Below are 19,162 nucleotides of genomic sequence, written 5' to 3'. Positions count from 1 at the left end.
GGGAAGCCGAATTGGGGTCTAAGCTAAGAGTCTGTGTCATCAAACCTCTTGCAGAAGCTCAGAGACTTCAGAGCCTCATGGCTGAGGTGTCATGTCTTGGACATAGTTATAGCCCTTTGCTTTGAGTCCCTTCCCGCACATCCCAAGCTCTCAGCTTTTTCTGAATTGAAAAAGACCAGCCAGACGCAAATCTTACCCCATCCCCACCCCAGAGTCTCACGTGTGGGACAGCTGGCGCACAGCTCGGCATAGGCAGATGGGGCTCCCACGCCGTATAGAAAGATCTCTTCCCAGACACTGCTATCCCCTGTTCAGAGCTGACTTCGAGGGCCTTTAAGGACTCCAGACCTGGTCCCTCTAGGCAGAGAACAGATCATCTTGACCTCGAGCTTTCTGAGCGAAGGGCACAGAGATGCCCGAGTCCTGCAGATCCTGAGGCTCCGAACCCAGGCCCTGGGGGTCCCCTCTTCACAGCTCCCTCTGTGGCCTGAGCTCCAGAGGAAGTCTGCAGGGCACAAGGGGCCTTGTCGTGCACCTCCTGCAATGACACTGGCTTGCTTTTTAAGCTGATAGGAACTTTAGGCAAATCTAGAACCTTCTGGAAAAGCCTCATGAGCTGGTCTGGTGGGCATGTCCTGGGTCTCAGTCTCTGATTGTCCCTAGCCTTCTGATGGCCCCAGGCTGAGCCTCCTGGACTCTGTGTTTCCTAAAATGGCCCGAGTACAGGAGTCAGTGAACTCCTGACACTTCATCTCCCTGAGCCTCTCACCTGTAAATATAGGAGCAGCGTGAGTGCCTCCTTCACGGGGTGATGGTGCAGAGGCGGCTGGTCTCTGTCTGCCTTGGTTCCCTCTTCGGGCAGCTGTTGGGGGTCACTTCCACCCAAGTTCCTGCTACTCCCGGGCCTCCTCCACTCTGGGACTGACGACTGCCTTCCTCCTTCACCCATCACGTGCCTCCCCCTATAGACGAGACCTGTAAGGAGACCGTGCATAGAAACCGGCCACCGGCTTCAGCCTTGCCACGGTCAGATGTGGGGTGGGTCCTCTGGAAGGACAAAAAATCTTCTCTCAGGAGATAAAACACACAGAGCTTGTCCGTGGCAGAACCAGGACCCACACCTTGGTCTTCTGCCTCCTGTCATTGTGCTCGATGCTCTGCAAGCCCCGGAGCTGTGCCCGGCGTTCAGCCCCCACCTTCCAGGAATGCCCGGCCTGGCAGGGAGAGAGCCCGTATACAGTCTTCCACACCGGACGGGGGTGAGGAGTGCCACACCTGAGGTACGACTGTCCCCCACAGCAGAGTGGGGCAGTGTCGTTTACACAGCCCAGTGCTTCTGACACTGGGCCGGAATCCCCTGGGGATCGGGTTAGAAATGTAGATTAGGATTCAGTGGGTCTGGGCTGGGGGAGGGCGGTCTGAGATTTTTCTTTCCTTTTTTTTTTTTTTTAACTTTTACTTATTTATTTATTTATTTTTAAGAGAGAGAGACAGACAGAGAGAGAGAGAGAGAGAGAGAAAATTCATATATGAGCAGGGGGAGGGGGAGGGGCAGCGGGAAAGGGAAAGAGAGCATCTCAAGCGGACTCCAGGCCCAGCCCGGAGCCCCACGTGGGGCTCAATCTCACGACCCTGAGATCATGCCCTGAGCGGAAATCAAGAGGCGGACGCTTAACCCACTGAGCCACCCCGGTGCCCCCCCCACCCCCGCTTTTTTAAAAAAACATTTATTTATTTATTTATTTATTTATTTATTTATTTATTTGAGATTTTTTATTTCTTACAAGCTTCCAGGTGCTGCTGATGCTGCTGGTCCACAGACCACGCTTTGAGTAGTAAGCGTTTAGCTACCCAGCTTTTTCTTTGCCATGATCAAATCCCCCATCCAAATGTCTAGAAACCAAAAGCACTAATTATCGATATCACTGTGTCGAGAAATGTGACTTCGGGCTGCTTCAGGCAGCCCCACGGGGTGACTTTCCGTAGTCACAGTCTCAATACCCATTGTGCTCCTGGTGTCAGGGGGAGTTACAGCACAGGAAAAAATACAAACGCTGAATCTCCGCCCTCAATAACCTTACTGTTTACAAAGGAGATGAGTCAGATTAAACAGCACAAGAACAAGTCGGCTCCAGTCCGCACGTCTATACAGTACGCGTCTGCGTTCACAAAAGGACACAGAAGAGCATGAATAGGCCTCAGACTGTGTTCATCAGCCGACGTCAGTACCCTCCCCGCTGGTCTTCCTGTGTCCACTCTGGACCCGCTCCAGTCCATGCTGTCCCGGCACTGACCGGAATAGGCTTTTCAAAATTGCAAATCTGATGGTGTTCTAGAGCCCCCACTCTACCACCCCGCGTTTCAGGCCTTCCATTTCCCCCACTGTGTCTGGCAGGATCCACAGGCGGTGGGGGGCTGGCCTCTGCCCTGCCCCCATACTTCGTGCTCCAGCCACGCTGGCCATGCTGTGCTCCTCCTCGTCACGCAGTCCTTGCACACAGCCTGTTGGCTGGGACTCGTGATTTAACTCCCTCTCCTCCTTCACGTCAAAGACAAAGACGGGCCGAGCTGCAAGGGAGTTCGCATGAACTTTGCCACTGGAAGTCTTCCCAGGGGAGGGGAGACTGCTACCTTCCAGGAGGAAAAAGACAAGGTCAGGGAAGGTGAAACACAGAGGCCGTGCTTGGGATGGAGGAGAGGACTTCTCACCCGCAATGTCATGGCCAAAAGCCCTTGAAAACAAAATACATTCAAGATCTTATGACCAACTTAGAAGATATTTTCTAATCACAGGAACCTGAAAGACTATATCGAGTGCAAAGTCTTCCCAGTAGGCTCATTCGGACTACCAGATCTCTGTCTGTAGCCGTGAGATCCCTTGAGCTTAAGACTTACGTCACCAAGTGTCTATCTGGATTTCTCCTCTCAATACGCTGGCCCTGTCCATACAATTTATCTGAAACTGAACTCACATCTCTTTCTTAAGTGCCCTCTTCTGTCTTTTATATTTGTCAGCTAGATCGCTACCTAGAACCATCTCTGACCCTCCCCTTGCCCTCTTCTCTTTGTCAGTTACCGATTCTATTGTCCTTCCCCTGTCCAACCCTGCTCTTCCCCAACCCTAGCAACATTCTTTCAGGGTTTCTTCTTACCTGCACTGATACCAAGGCCTTCTACTGGCCTCCCAGCTCAGAGCATCCCTACCTTACCTGCATCTGCCCTGCGTGGCTCTGAGCGTCGTACCCCCAGTCTCCTCCGCTGGATTTCCTCCAGCTGGCGAACGAAACTCGAACTCCTTGGTTTGACTTTCAAAGCCCCTCTCCTGTCTTGGGTGGCTTATCTTCCACCCCTCCTGCCCCTTTGCTCCAGCCTATGGGAGGTATTTGCCCTGTCCTTGAAAACCCGATACCTGGGCGCCTGGGTGGCTCAGTCAGTTAAGTGTCTGCCTTCGGCTCAGGTCATGATCCCAGGGTCCTGGGATTGAGTCCCGCATTGGGCTCCCTGCTCAACAGGGAGTCTTCTTCTCCCTCTCCTTCTGCCCCTCTGCCTGCTTGTGCTCTCTCCCTCTCTCTTAAATAAATAAATAAATAAATAAATAAATAAATAAGGAAAGAAAACCTGATGGACCTTCCCAACTGTGACTGCCTATTCTGATTCCCCTCCCCCCCTGCCCCCCCCCCATCCTAATCTTGCCCATTCTTCAAGGCTCACCTCAGGTGCCTGTCTTTCATTTTTTTTAATTGAAGTACAGTTGACATACATCCCTTTTTTTTTGTTTTGTTTATCACTCACCATCTTTTTTTTTTAAGATTTTATTTATTTATCTGACACAGAGAGAGAGAGGGAGAGGGAGAAGCAGACTCCCCACTGAGCAGGGAGCCCGATGTGGGACTCAATCCCAGGACCCTGGGATCATGACCTGAGCTGAAGGCAGACGCTGAACCAACTGAGCCACCAGGCGTCCCTGTGGACATACGTTCTTAGCTTCAGGTGTACAGCATAGTGATTCACAATTCTACACGTGACCCAGGGCTCACCACAGGGAGTATGTCATCCTTTGGCACCGTACAACATTATTACGGACTGTATTCCCTATGCTGTACTTTTCATCTCTGTGACTTATTTATTTTATAACCGAAGTTTATATCTCTTAACCCTCTTCACTTAGTTCACTCCTCCCCCTGCCTTCCTCCCCAGATGCACATCTTCTGTGTCATCTTCTCTAATCCCCTGGCCACAAGAGATGTTCCACAGAACTCCCACAGTGCTGTGACACTTTAATAATTACACTGCATTCTACCATGATGATGATGATTTCTTTGTATCACAGTGTCAATAACATCTATTCATTATCGAGCATTCACTAGCCAGGTATCTTGGGTACGTTCCGTAACTTGCCCATGCCTCTGTTTTTCGTCTGTAAAATGGTGGTAATAATGGCACCTGGCTCAAAGGGTTGTAAGGATTCCTTACGATCATACCTGACACAAAGTACTTGATTAGTGAATGTGAGCTACTGTCACTACTGTGAGTATAGGGGCTTACTTTCTATTGTCCCCACTAACCCTCAGACCCCATGAACTGGGTTACTATTATCATACTCTTTTGGTTTGGTTTGGTTTTCAAATATTTTATTTTTAAGTAATCTCTACACTAAACATGGGGCTTGAACTCACAACCCCGAGATCAAGAGTCACATGCCTTGCCGACTGAGCCAACCAGGTGCATCCTTTAAAAAAAAAAAAAGATTTTATTATTTACTTAGAGAGAGCACGCGTGTGCGCACACACAGAGGGGGAGGGGCAGAAGCAGAAGGAGAGAGACCATCTGAGGCAGACCCGAGCCCTAGGCAAGCACTATTCTGCTTTCTGTCTCTATGAATTGTATTATTATACTCTTTTTAAAAAGATTTTATTTATTTGAGAGAGAGAGAGAGTGAGCACGAGCAAGGTGAGGGGCAGAGGGAGAAGCAGACTCCCCAGTGAGTGGGGAGCCTGACGCAAGACCCGATCGCAGGGACCCTGAGATCATGACCTGAGCCAAAGTCAGACGCTTCACCGACCAAGCCACCCAGGGGCCCCGTATTATCATACCCTTTTCACACACTGAGGATACCAAAGTTCAGAGTAATTTGCTTTTAGGAGACGGCATCTGGACTTGAACCCAGGCCCCCATGCATGCTCTAAGCCACTTTGAAACATGGCTTCCTCTCACAGGGCATCTGTGATGTGTTTTACTTCCCTCGTAACAGTGATGGCGCCCGTGTGCCCAGGCCGTCCTCTGTGCCCGTGTTTTGCCGCCATTCTCACATTTAATCGTCACAGCAGCCCCGAGGTCATTGTGAGGGGCCGTGTCCTATCTCCCCGCACACTGATACAGAAGTGAGACACAGTAAGCATGTTCAGTCTATGGGCCTATCCGATGCCTTTAAGTAGGCCAACTCATACTAAATAAGTTTGTTGTACGATTTTAATGCAATTGTTTACGTTTTGGGGAAAATGTTGATCCTCTCAGGAGAAAACCAGCTGAAATTCAGGACCTCGGAAAGAACTTCCCAATCCTCTGCACTCCCCCTCCTCCTGCAGAGTCAATCTGCTCTTCACACCCCAGGCCAGCCCCCAGGCCGCCCCCCTCCCCCCCATCTGTACCTCATCCCCAGCTCCGCTGATCCGAGGCCAAAGCCTGAGGCAGGCAGGCCAGGGGACATAAGAGACTGTCCCTGCTCGGCTTCCTCCCCCTGCCACTCCACCCCCACACGCTTCCCTCTAGCCCTGCACAATCCTGGCCATCCTGGAACAAGCTCTGTCCTTTCACGCCTCCCTGACTTCGCACATGCTGTTCTGGAAGACTGGAATGCTTTCCCTCCCCTCGTTCTCCACCTCCGAGACTCCTACAGTCTCTGCGAGCCAGCTCAGATGTCACCTCCTCTGGGAAGCCTCCTCCCCTCTGCTGTCAGTCCGCCCCCTTCTCTGCACAGACTTGCTCACCACATACTACAGCACTTGGCCTGCAACGACTGCTGTCGGTGTGTCCCCCGTGTCCCCAACTCGTGCTGGAATGACGCTTCATCTCTGCTCCGCGCGGGGGTCAAGGGGAGCCCAGGACGCTTCGATTTTTTTTCAGGCTCCTGGTATATTTGAAAATGAAGAAACGACAAAACAAGTTCACAAATAAATACTGAGGCATGTTTTTCCATGTTTAATACCTTAATGCTTCTAATTCAAAAAATTACACCATAATTGGGCTGCTCACAAGATGATTACAGGATTTATTAAAATACAATAATGCATAGTGCTCCACAGGCATAGCAGTCTTTGTTAATAAGAAACAAGCTTAAGGACAAAGAATGAGGGTCTTTCATCAAATTAGTTAGTGGATCTGACATAATGTATAACCCCATTCGGAGATAATGTCAAAAGCTAACTTGGAGACCCTGGCCCAGTGGGTTTTCTGGCCCCTTTCCGTGATGAGGGGCTCTGCTGCCACCTCTGTACCCAGTAGGTGCTCAGTGTTTGCTGAATGACGGGAACACGTGCAGCTTTCCAAGTTAATTATTGAAAATTCACATACAATAAGTATTCCTGAGAAACAATGAAGTCCTGAACAATGGGGCAGGAAGCCACCTCCTTCTCCAGTGACCCCCAGCCCTAAGTGTCCCACTGAAGGCTGCAGCAGGAAGCCCCTCACCCACCGTCTTTCCTCCCCTTCTTCCCCAAGGGCATCAAAGGCAGTCAGGCTTTCCTTTTGCTCTCAGACTCTCTTCTCCTCCACCCTCTTGAGGGTCCCAGGTGAAGGGAGAGAAAAGCACTTACTCAGAGAAGGAGGCCGGCAGCCAAGCTGGGCTCGGAGAGCCATCCTGCCCCCAGGCAAGCCTAAGGAATGAAAGAAACAGCGAGAGGACAAAGAAGGACTTAAAGCACTGGAGCAAGGGGGAGAAAGGCCTAAGGAAGTTTACAAAGCAATCTGTCAGAGAAGGACTGAAAAGGGAGCCCTGCTGGGCTGAGGGGCTCAGGCGCTCAACTCACCTTAGGCCCAATTAGAAATGTGCAATTACTCAACCAAAGTCTGAACTGACGCCCCTCCTCCTTGTCCCCCAGAAGTTTCCCTGAGCGTGAGGCCTCAACTTGCTGGGTTTTGGCAGCCTCAAATACCTCTGCTCTACTGGGCTCAATCTACCAATTTGCTTGAGTCTGCTCAACTGGCCCAACTTCCAATTCCCTCTGGATTTCTAGCAGAAACACTATGTGAGTTGAAGGTCACCAGCAGATTCTCACCGCTCTTGGGCCACTCCGACTTCCCAGATTTTCTGAGCCAGTGAAAATATCCACAGACCTTTCTGAAGTCTCCCCTGCCACCAAAGGCAGGATTAATAATAATAACAGCGATCATGCGAGTGTCCATTCTGTGTGGAGTGCGTTATGTCACCTCACTTAGTGCTCACCACCGCCTGAGGTCTGATTGCCCTGTTTTACAGAAAGGGAGAGACTGAATGACGATCTAAAGGACAAACAGCCTGGACTTCAATTCAGGTCTGTCCGACCTTGATACCCCACACTCTTCCCACTATGGACACTGTCTCTCGGGGACCCTCTACAATTCCTTCCCCCCTCCTTTTGTTTTCTTTTTTGTGGAACCCAAATAAATTTCAGATGGGGTTGGATGGTACGACTCTGAGCTATCTAAAGAATTCCTAGCCTCACAGCTGGGGATGGGAAGTGGAGTGGGAGTGGGAGAGTCTGCCTCATGGCTGGGTAGGGTCCTAGTTCTTTTTAGACACTTGAGTAATTTAACCATAAATAACTGGGCACTGGGAACAGGACACTCACTAATAAAAGCATAGCCTGGAGTCATGTTGGGGGTGGAGGGGGGGGAATTCAAGTCACTCAGTGGGTGGATGTATCTGCAAAACAAAAGAAAAGCCCCTTTCCCAGCCCAGGCGGAGAAGTCTCCTGTAAAGTTAGAGACAACAGGCTTCTGGGCACGTAGCCAAGGTTCTGGGGATATTTATAACTTGAAGAGGGTGGGAGTCCCTAATAAGCTGCTATATTCTTTTTCCATCACTTCCCTCTCCAAGGCTACAGCGAGCTCAGGGCTCTTCCCCACGCAGAATGCCTGCTTTCCCTAGCGCTCCGCTGCCATTGTCTAATTTTCTCATCCTGGCTGGGGAAAGGGAAGGCTGCAAGTCCTTCCGTTCGGAAGAACTCCAGTTGAATGCAGCTTAGCTGCTGCTGGTGTTTCTTGGCTAGCTGCTGTGGTCTCAGAGAGCTGCCTATGAGTCTGTGGTTTCCCTGAGCTGCCTGAGAGTCTGTGAGTCTTTGGGATCCGCCTACGGATCTTTGGGCTCTGCCTGCAAGTCTACGGATTTGAAATCTACCTGCGGGGCTGAGGTATCCGGGATCTGCCAGTGATCTCCAGAATCTTTCCAAACACCCTAAGTCTCAGAGGACTCTGCCTGCGGATTTGGAATCTGTTTGAGGCCTCTCAGATCTCAGAGCCGGCGATCTAGTGGATCTTCTGCGGGTCAGGAGGTAAGTCTGTTCTTTTCCCAGCGGGGTTTTTCGGCTTCCCACCTTCAGCCGGGCAGGGACCGCTAGCATCCTGAGGGTCCGCCCGGCTCAGGCCCTCAGAGGCCCAAGAGCCCATCCGTGCAGAAGACCGTCAGAAATCCTTTTAGGAGACAAGCTCTCAGGGATGATAAGGACGACTCTTCTCAGTCCCGGGGCCTGACTCGCTCCTCCTTAGGCGCCCTATCCCCCACCCTCGCTTCTGTATTCCCTCAGGGTTTTCGCTTCCCCTCGGCTGGGCGCAACTCAACCCGCCCCTCAAGGGGAGCCCTCTTTAGAAGGACAAGGTTGGATGCCCCTACAGGGTTAATAGCGATGGGGCCGGGACGCCGCCTGGCCAAGCCCCGGACTGCACCAGCCGGCGTACCGGCGGCGCGGGGCCTCTTGGGAGTTGTAGTTTGAGTGGCTGGGTGAGAGTGCCGCAGGCACTGCTGGGAGACGTAGTACGTGGGCGGAGCTCAAAGTTACAGCGCGGCCGCTGAGTCTCCCCTGGGGAGTGGGCGGCTGCCGCTTTCCTCTCAGGCCCCTGCTGTCAAATGAAGACTAATCCCAGAAGAACCCAACACAGGCCAGCGCCTAAATTAGGCCCGACGTCGAAGTTAAGGCCCGACTCAAGCTTCTAAGGTCGTGAGGAGATGCAGGGCAACCTCTCTGGCTTAATTGGGCTGTGGTCTCCAAGAGAAGAAAGCGGAAGATACTACGCCCTGGCTAGGAGGACGTGCTTCTTTCTTCACCCTTTTGTTCTTTTCCCTCCTTGGTTTTTGGCCTCTGACTGGCCTTTGTACGCCAGAATGGAACTCCAACTCCCGACAGGCCACGGGGGCAGGCGCAGGCGTAGTAGAGGACCTCAGCCAAGGTACAAGAGGCGGGCCTAGTGTTCGGCATCTAATTGGCAGAACGTTTTGCGAGCTTCGCTCGCTGATTGGTTGAGGTAGCTGCCGGAAAGGGCCCGGCCTCGAGAGGGGAGAGCGGAGGCGTTCTGTGGGCTGGGCTGAGAGCCTCCTCCCCGAGACAGCATCGACTTGACCCCCAGCCCGGGAGGGCCCGAGCCAGGGGTCTGTCTTAGTAAATTCCTGCAGTGCCTCCACCCTACGGTGGCAGAGACACAGAGGGCGGGTCGTGCTCGAGGGTCAGGGAGGAGAGTGACCCGGCCCGGGTCCAGGGCCCTCCCCACCCGCCTGGCGGCCAGAACTCCAGCCCTGGGGAGTGGGCAGGGCCTGTTTTCTGTGCCTCACGCCCTGCTTTTCGCCTCCTTTAGCGCTGTCTGCTAGCTGCCTTTCCTGCTCTCTCTTCTGGGAGGCGAATCCTTGAGTCCGAGATGGCAGCCACCCTGCTCATGGCTGGGTCCCAGGTAAGCCGGGGGTGGCTTCTCGGACCCTGCCTCTGCTTACCCACCTGTCCCGGCGTTTCTTTGCTCTGCAAATCCGTGTTGGAAATTTCCTGGGATTAGTAATTCGCTCGCCTCGGTATTCTGCCTCCAGGAACCTCAGTACCAGGCCAGTATAGCCACCAACAAGCGTTTATTGAACACCTGCTGTATGCCTTTAAATACTGGGGAGACAAAAGCTGGATGAAACGGGCCCTCCCTGCCTGCTCACAATCTGCAGGGAGACAGACACATCCGGTTAACCGTGATACAACGTGATAACAGCTTTATTTGTCGTAGGAACATAGTGCCGTGGTGTGGGAACCAAGAAGTGGGAGTGATTAATTCTCGAGAGTCAGAGGGAGGAATGGAGCAGAGCAGGAGGATAGGGGGCACTGAAGAACAGTTGGCACTGAACAGGGCCTTAAAGAATTGTAAGATTTCACTAGTCTGAGAAAGAGAAAAGAGGAACACTGAGTAAAGGTATGGAGAGATGTAGGTGCTGCATGTGTTCTGGAAAAGTGCCGCTAGAGGATAAAGTTCTGGAGTGGGCAGGGATATCTGGGCATGGAACCAGAGCAGTAAGCTGGTAAATGACTCCCTTTTCTTTTTTTGCCTGCTTATTTCTTCTCTCGACTCTTCAGAGTTAATTCCTTTTGCCTTCTCAACAATTCTGACCATGTCTCTAATTTCAAGAAGAAAAACTGGTAGTAACCTCCGGATACCAAGTAATGAGGAAGCATTGTGTGATTTCAGGCACCTGTGACATTTGAAGATATGGCCATGTACCTCACTCGGGAAGAATGGAGACCTCTGGACCCTACACAAAGGGACCTTTACAGGGATGTTATGCAGGAGAATTATGGAAACGTTGTCTCCTTGGGTAAGTAAGGATTCTCTCTTTCTTCACCCCCACGTTTTCAAGACTCTCAAAAATGGCTTAACTCTTTCAACGCAATCTGGTTGTTTGATTTTTAAAGCATTTAATTGGCTCTTGGCTTGAGTTGAGTCCTCAGGCAAATCTTTGTAGGAACATCAAGGTCATATTGTCTAAAAAGAAAATCTGTTTCTGCCCATTTTAGAAACATTCGGTTTTCTTGTGCCCTGAGTCATCTACCATTTTCTAGCCTGTTTGTACAGATCACTGACCAAACAGGTCTGACATAATGGTGCATGCCAGGATGTAAATGCCCCTGTAAATGGTGGTTTTACTGGAAGATGAGGGGAGTTCTGACCCAGGTTCATTGGAGGGCAAAAAGCCACATTTTTGTGTTTGTTTTGGCTTCAGAGCCCTAGCTTTGCCTGAGGTCCTTTATTTATCTGGAGCAGGTACTTGTCTAGAGATGTCTCAGAGTCGATCGTAGGTTTTAAGTGTGTCAAATATTGTTCAGGACAATCATGAACTAAATGAGATCACAGATTCAATTAGGAAGGGAACCTAAATTTTTTGATGGTCTGCAAACCTGTCTTCTCTTAGCTATCCTTTGGTCTGGGTGTAACTAGAATAAACAGAATATTCTTGAGCTGAACAGTCTTTTGACTCACTTTGTCTCCCAGTAAGACTTGACAGAAGTTAGCAACTATGTTTGGTTCACTAGGTCATCTGCCACTCATTAGGACTAATTCTTTTTTGAAAATCTTTATTTCTGTAGCCTTTTCCAGAACAAAAGTCAACTATGAGGGGTTTCCTTTTAAACTTGGGCTCTTCCTGATGTTCCAAGATTCTTGGATCTTTACTTTAGAAAAGTAACTAGAAATGAAGTTATTTACCCAGATGTATTGCAGTGTCTGATCCAAATATTCCATTCAATCCAACAAAAGCAAGAAGTGAAAATCTTAAAGAAATGTGAATTTATATGGCTGTAGTCCAGCCCAAGAAGCCCTTGTTAGAAGGATGGAAGTATGGAAGAACACATGCATGTGCGCGTGCACACACACACACAGAAAAATAAGTTCCTTTCCCAAATAAATTTGGGACTGGGATAATAATATTTACAAGGTTTCTTTATCTCCAGACTCTTCGGAACCTTTAATGTGTTAAATGGCATGTGAATTCTAAGAAAAAGATGTTGGATGCACCATTTACCAAATAAATTTATCCAAGGACCCTTTCCTCCCAGGATACCTAGTAACCTCTTTGTTGAAGAGTACGCTAAGAAATACAACTTGGAAAATACAGTGTCTGGTAGAAAGTTTCTTATAGACAGTGGTTGTATATTTTCATTTTCATTTGAAGACTGTATTTAGTTATAATATCAGGAACGTTCTGAGCCAAGCATTGTTTTTGCATCCTCCAACCTTCCCTCCTCTGTTCATATTAAAAGGCCACTGGAAAGTAGCAAGTAGTGTTTGGCAGTCACCTTTCCTGTCAACTAAAACTTGATACAGCTAGACAAAAATTTGTTTTTTCTATAGTAACCCAGTAGATTCTTAGTAACTATTATATAATGGTAATAATAAAGACTTGAAAAGTTAAGAACATAACACACAACACAATCACACATAAAATATCTAGGCCCTTGGCTTTTAGAGATTCTAATATACAGTCTCTTATATTTTCTGTTTCTGGCTCTTTTCTTTCAAAACACCAGGAATATATACAATTTTCATAAAGAACCATTAACTATAGTGGTACAGAGCAAGAACTATTATCAGACAGACCTAGATTTAAATCTTGGCTCCACCATTTACTACTCTATGAGCCTGCACGAGTCACTTCTCTGGGCCTTTTTCTTTTTAAGATTTTATTTATTTATTTGTCAGAGAGAGAGAGAGAGCATGAGCGCACAAGCAGGGGGAGCAGCAGGCAGAGGGAGAAGCACACTCCCCTCTGAGCAAGGAGCCTGATGTGGGACTCCATCCCAGGACCCTGGGATCATGACCTGAGCTGAAGGCAGACACTTAACGGACTGAGCCACCCAGGTGTCCCATTTCTCTGGGTCTTGGATTTAAATCATTCATAGAGTAGAAATCATCATAATGCTCAACTTTCAGGGTGGTTGAGGTAATTCGGGTAAAGAATTTAGCACAATGTCTGGTACACAGTAGGTAAATTTTTTGTGTATATTTGCCATTATTATTATTATTATTAATCCTTTATTACAGATTTTGAGATCAGGAGTGAGAATGAGGTGAATCCGAAGCAAGAGATTAGTGAAGATGTAGAATTTGGGACTGCCTCTGAAAGACCTGTTGGGAATACTGAGGAAAATCCTGAAAATGAAGAGACCTTTGAAAGTGGAGATAGACCAGAAAGACAGTGGGGAGATTTAACAGCAGAAGAATGGGTAAGCTATCCTCTTCAACAAGTCACTGATCTGCTCGTTCACAAGGAAGTCCACACAGGCATCCGATATCACATATGCTCTCACTGTGGAAAGGCCTTCAGTCAGATCTCAGACCTTAATCGACATCAGAAAACCCACACTGGAGACAGACCCTATAAGTGTTATGAATGTGGAAAGGGCTTCAGTCGAAGCTCACACCTTATTCAGCACCAAAGAACGCACACTGGGGAAAGGCCCTATGACTGTAATGAGTGCGGGAAAAGTTTTGGAAGAAGCTCTCACCTCATTCAGCACCAGACAATCCACACTGGAGAAAAGCCCCACAAATGTAACGAGTGTGGGAAAAGTTTCTGCCGGCTGTCTCACCTAATCCAGCACCAAAGGACACACAGTGGGGAAAAGCCCTATGAGTGTGAGGAGTGTGGGAAAAGCTTCAGCCGGAGCTCTCACCTAGCTCAGCACCAGAGGACCCACACAGGTGAGAAGCCTTACGAGTGTAATGAATGTGGACGAGGCTTCAGTGAGAGATCTGATCTCATCAAACACTATCGAGTCCATACGGGGGAGAGGCCCTACAAGTGTGATGAGTGTGGGAAGAATTTCAGTCAGAACTCCGACCTAGTGCGCCATCGCAGAGCCCACACAGGAGAAAAGCCGTACCACTGTAATGAATGTGGGGAGAATTTCAGCCGCATCTCGCACTTGGTTCAGCACCAGAGAACCCACACTGGGGAAAAGCCATACGAATGTAATGCTTGTGGGAAAAGCTTCAGCCGGAGCTCTCATCTCATCACGCACCAGAAAATTCACACTGGAGAGAAGCCCTATGAGTGCAACGAGTGTTGGCGAAGCTTTGGTGAAAGGTCAGATCTAATTAAACACCAGAGAACCCACACAGGAGAGAAGCCCTACGAGTGTGTACAGTGTGGAAAAGGTTTCACTCAGAGCTCCAACCTCATCACACATCAAAGGGTTCATACGGGAGAGAAGCCTTATGAATGTACCGAATGTGAGAAGAGTTTCAGCCGGAGCTCAGCTCTTATTAAACATAAGAGAGTTCACACTGACTAAGTCCTGTAATTACAAGAAATGATTCATTTGAAGGTACAATTTTGACATCAAAGAGCTCTCTCAACACTGAGCTTCTTTTACCATACTGAATTTCCTTGTGGGCCACGGTTAAAAGCATCAAAGAAGATAAGCCATTTGCAGTTCTGACCCACAACTCTGGGAATGTTATCCCCTCCTCCAAAGTAGTGATTTTTATTCATTCGATATTAATGAAGTACTTCATCAAAATCAGCCCCACAAATAACTGGGAATCTGAAGACCAGGGGATAAATGCTGGTAAATACTCAGGCCTGGAAATGGAGTAAATCTTTAAAAGTTATTTCTCTCATCCTTGGCCCAAAGAACTATGCTAGGGGGAAATGTTGGACTGTAATAGGGTGGTCACAGCTGCTTCAGAAAAAGACAACCAGAGACTGTGTGAATTGCCACACCTATTCACTCTCCATAGTAGTTGGGCACACACATCTTCCCCTTCAAAAGGCTTTTTTCTTGAGTTGCTCCTGCATTTGTATCTTTCCATCTTCCTGAGAGCAGGATTCTGCACGATGAAGGCAATGATCAAAACTTTTTTCCTCATTGTTTCTAATTTAACTTTATTAAAGCTTGCATCTTTGCAAAGGCTAACTGAAGATACAGATTGAAAGGAAAAATGAGACACAGGTTTGGGGACCAAGGACTCATCAGTTGTGGTGACTTTAGCAAGAGATGCCCACTGTTGTTATTGCCATTAATCAAAATGTATTCATTTTCTTTGGGGATCACTGTAGGGAACGTTGTAGGGAAAATATCTTCAAGGAAAGCTAGGACCATACTGATGGTGGAGTATAAAGAGCAAGTGAGATTGACCACTTCAGGGAAGGAAACACAGAATTCCTCCCCAAGGAACACCACCAGTCCTTTCTATGTTCTTCCCCCTCTACCCTTTAAGATCAACTCTCCTTATACTGCTAACTCTAGAATTTGCTAAAGGCCACATCCCAGTGTTTATCTTGGCTTGCATAAGGGCATGTGTAATGTACAGTAAAACGTGTATTCCTGTAATTTTTCCAGTAGTGGAAACTGAATTCACACAGAATTAGCATGTTCTTGGGTGATGTTGATCATGTGACAGAACTACAGACAACTCCAATGTGAGAAATGTCCTTTTGGTTTCATTTTTTCTAAGGAAAAAATTTAAACACTAGTGCTCTAGTGTGCACTCTCCTGTAAGATCTGTCTTTGTACAGAACTAAGCACTTGTTTATGTGTATCAGTCAATTGTGGGAGATAATGACTAGACAGAGAGGTTGATTGTCCTGTTCTCAGACCGAATTATCTTCTCTTTGGGCTAGTCACAAGGAATTAATAAACCTAGGTAGGAATGTATTTCCATCCTCTCAGTCTACAGATACATGTGGTTAAAATGAGAGTTGACCCAATTTAAGCCTGTTAGTGTCAGTTCTCCTTATCCCAGCCCACCATAGGAATTAAGAAATACCCCAGATATTGATGCTTACCCAGGTATTTGGGGGTGGCAGTGTGAGGGGACTAGAGTAAGGAATATATATTTTTGAGAGTGCCCCCAAATTCATTCTACTGTGCTTTATTGTGAGTGTTGTAACATTTGAAAAATACTTCTGCCATAGCTCTTTTGGACTTGGTGTGTTAAGGAGCCAGTGGTCTCTCGGGTAGTCTACTAAAATGAGTCATCAGGACCCACAACCGTGTGGGACTGCATCCTTTGCAGTGACACAGCCCTGAAAGTAACAAAATGAAACACCACTCCACCAAGGAGGTTTCTTTATTATGTTGCCACTCCTATTGAAATGCAAACTTGGGCAGGGAGCATGTTTTGTGTTCTATACAGAATCTAGCTGACTGTGGGTATTCCTATTTTAATTGTTGAATGACTTACATGTTCTTGATGACTAAACTCGAGTATGTCTTTTCCTGTATCAGTGTTGCTAATGTTTTTAATGAATATCGAGGTTCTCCTGTTGTGTCTGCGAGCCACAATGAGCATCAGCTTTGGAGTGGCCACAGAAGACAGCATCCTCATGACCCAAGTGTATATCACTCCCTTTTTCTTCCCCACTCTCCTGCCCCATCCCGACCTGTTCCTGCTGCTGCTTTTGGCTTCTTAGAGGTGAGTGGCTCAAGAAGAGGCTTCTAAGTGCCCCAGCAACCTCTCCATATGTGTACACTTCAGCTGGGAAGTTAAAAGGGCAAGGGCCAGACCAGCTGTTTCCTCTTTTACCCAATTGCTGCCCATTCGCTGTGTTGAACTTTGTGTAGAACTTATGCATCAGACTCTCCTTGCTAATGCTTTTTGCATGTCTTCTGCTCCCAAGTCTCTGGCTGCCTCTGCACATGCCCTAAACACTTTGTGCCTGTTTTCTATGGTTGTGGAGAGTGAGTGAACAAGTAAGTGTGTAGAGCAGTTTTTCGTATGGTATTGGTCGCAGTTATGCTAGTGTCTATCTACATCTGTATTCTAACAATATTCTATAATTAAAAGTATAATTTTTAAAAATCAAAACACTGAGAATTATTTTAGTAATCCAGCACTGATTCCTAAAATGGCATTTCATCAGATTCATTAAAATGGGGCACGATTGTGTTGACATTAATGCATTTGTACAAATGTTCTTGTGGAAATTTGGGAGTACGTTGTTTCCACACATCGGTGAGCCCTCTGGATATTGCCATACTTTGGGAAGATGCAAAAATCTGGATAGTTTCCTATGAAGATTGGGCTGGTGGCAGAACAGCATGGAAATATTTGGTTATGAGTGCCTCATTAGCTTTGGAGAAGGAAAAAACAAACACGTCCAAAAGCAGAAATGAGAGGAGGCCTTGTTGCTTTAAGGAGATATTTTTGGGTATCTGTTGAGAACGCTAAAACAATTTCTACTGAACCAGTATTGGGATCCCAGAACAGATACCTCTTAGAAACAGTCAAAGGCCCTCTGTGCATGACAGAGTTACAGTTTGCCTAAGGTAGTGATTATGTATTACTAGGGTGGGGCCACAATTTTCAAATTACTTACAAGCAATTTTCTCTAATGAAACCTTTCTTTAAAGGGAGGGCCAGTCTAGGCAGAGGTAGGGAGTAGAAGTGCTTTAAATTGGGGGAAAATACACATAGGGAAGAAAAACTACAACCCTATAGCCAGGACTTGAAAAGAGATTTTATCATAATCTTTTTAAAAATTCAATTTTTCCTTTCTACATGTTCAACAACTTTTATTTCTGGGAGGAAAAGTTAAAGGAAAACGCGGGCTCACCTGGAGCCTCCTCTCTAAGCGTATTTGATATGTTAATACTTCGCCATTATTATAATGGAGCAGACTTCCTTCTGTGTGATGTGTTCTCTAAGAGGCTAGGTTAGGGCTTTGCTTCCAGGCCACTAGGATACCAATGAATGCACTGAAATGATAATTTGTTAAGTGGTTCCCTACTGTTTCAAAAGTTGGTATTATTTGAAAGGGAGTTCCTATGCCCTGGGAGAAATGGACTTTTTGAAGCACTGGTTAGATATCCATCTCTACGGTGTAGCCTGGGCTACCGCTTATCTACGGGAGACTTCAAAATAAAAGGTCATTAATGAAAAACAATTGAGGAATGAAACTAATAGAAGAAAATTACCTCGTCATGACCCAAAATTGTTTCATAGTTAATCCCATTTTTAAATCTGTTTTCCTAAATGCTTCATGTTCAAAGTTTGTATCATTTTCAGCTTCTCCAAAGGTGGTTTTGTTTTTCCTTTCTGGGAGAGATTGAGGCTGATAACCTCAAAATCTCACTTTGAGTTTCACAACAGCCCCTGCACCTAGCTGCCTTATAGACATCTCCGTTTGGAAATTACCCAGGCACCTTAAAATCAAGCCCCAAACTGACCTTACCACTTTCTTCCACCACCTCCCAGCTGCTTCTCTTGTATTTCTTTCTTTCTCTTTCTTTCTTTCTTTTTAGATTTATTTATTTGAGAGAGAGAGAGAGAGAGGGCGAGCATGAGAGAGTAGGGGAGGGGCAGACAGAGGGAGAAAATCTTCAAGCAGACTCTCTGCTGAGAGGGGAACCCCGGGACCGGGACCACCTTACCACCCATGAGATCACAACCCGAGCCGAAACCAAGAGTCCAACGCTTAACTGACTAAACCAACCAGGCACCCCTCCCATATTTCTTAACTCGGTCATTGCCTAGTTATCCAAGCTAGAAACTTGTATATCATACTCAACAGCTCCCGTTCCTTTTGGCGCCCTCCCCAAACCAATAAATATTAGTGGAATAGTCATTGAGTCATGACCAACCTTGCTTTCTATACTTGCTCTCTCACCACTTTCCCTGCAACCTTGGGCAAGTTATTTTCCTGTTCCTTGGCTTTCCCATCCATAAAATGGGGGTAATCATGTCTGCCTCATAGAGTTGCAAGGATAGAAGTGAGCTAATTGGGCTTGAAATACTAGCTGCAGTTACTCCTATCATCATCAGGCCACACCCTGCTTGCAGTTTTTTTTTTTCTTTTAAATTTTACCTAGTTACCGTACAGTGCAATATTAGTTTCTGGAGTAGAATTCAGCAATTCTTCACTTACATACAACCCCCAGTGCTCTTCACAACAAATGCCCTCCTTAAAACCCATCACCCATTTAACCCATCCCCTGCCCACCTCCCTCCAACAACCCTCAGTCTGTTTTCTATCGTTAAGAGTTTCCTATGGCTTTTTTCCCCTCTCTCCTTTTTTTTTTCTTTTCCCCCTTCCCGTATGTTCATCTGTTTTCTTTCCCAAATTCCACATATGAGTGAGATCATGGATCATATAGTATTTGTCTTTCTCTGACTTATTTCACTCAGCATCAATACACTCTAGCTCCATCCATGTCATTGCAAA

At 47.3% G+C, this 19,162-nt stretch overlaps 1 protein-coding gene and 1 long non-coding RNA gene across 8 annotated transcripts; one reads left to right on the top strand and one right to left on the bottom strand.

Moving 5' to 3' along the window:
- Positions 1–1,726: 1,726 nt before the first annotated feature.
- On the bottom strand, positions 1,727–8,456 carry LOC113268528 (uncharacterized). 4 transcript variants are annotated; one of them, XR_008956710.1, is made up of 5 exons: positions 8,375–8,456; positions 7,275–7,463; positions 6,813–6,872; positions 5,988–6,127; positions 1,727–2,631 (listed from the first exon to the last, which is right to left on the bottom strand). It is a non-coding gene; the product is annotated as an uncharacterized LOC113268528 (long non-coding RNA). The 4 variants fall into 4 exon arrangements; XR_003321130.4 differs by lacking the exon at positions 7,275–7,463 and having other exon boundaries at positions 8,375–8,453; XR_007190594.2 differs by lacking the exons at positions 7,275–7,463; positions 8,375–8,456 and adding an exon at positions 7,026–7,109.
- On the top strand, positions 8,444–16,806 carry ZNF436 (zinc finger protein 436). Of its 4 annotated transcripts, none has more exons than XM_026517078.4 (4): positions 8,445–8,528; positions 9,823–9,915; positions 10,687–10,813; positions 13,036–16,806. In XM_026517078.4, the coding sequence occupies exons 2-4, from the start codon at positions 9,883–9,885 to the stop codon at positions 14,286–14,288; spliced, it is 1,413 nt and encodes a 470-aa protein (XP_026372863.1). In that variant the 5' UTR covers positions 8,445–8,528; positions 9,823–9,882; the 3' UTR covers positions 14,289–16,806. The 4 variants fall into 4 exon arrangements, with proteins under 4 accessions (XP_026372866.1, XP_026372863.1, XP_026372865.1 ...); XM_026517080.4 differs by lacking the exon at positions 8,445–8,528 and adding an exon at positions 8,814–9,420; XM_026517081.4 differs by lacking the exon at positions 9,823–9,915 and having other exon boundaries at positions 8,444–8,528.
- Positions 16,807–19,162: the final 2,356 nt, after the last annotated feature.

This window comes from Ursus arctos, unplaced genomic scaffold (assembly GCF_023065955.2).
Source record: "Ursus arctos isolate Adak ecotype North America unplaced genomic scaffold, UrsArc2.0 scaffold_32, whole genome shotgun sequence".
NCBI classification, from domain to species: Eukaryota; Metazoa; Chordata; class Mammalia; order Carnivora; family Ursidae; genus Ursus; species Ursus arctos.
The sequence above is the reverse complement of the archived record's forward strand: the minus strand, read 5'-3'. Positions and strand labels throughout refer to the sequence as shown.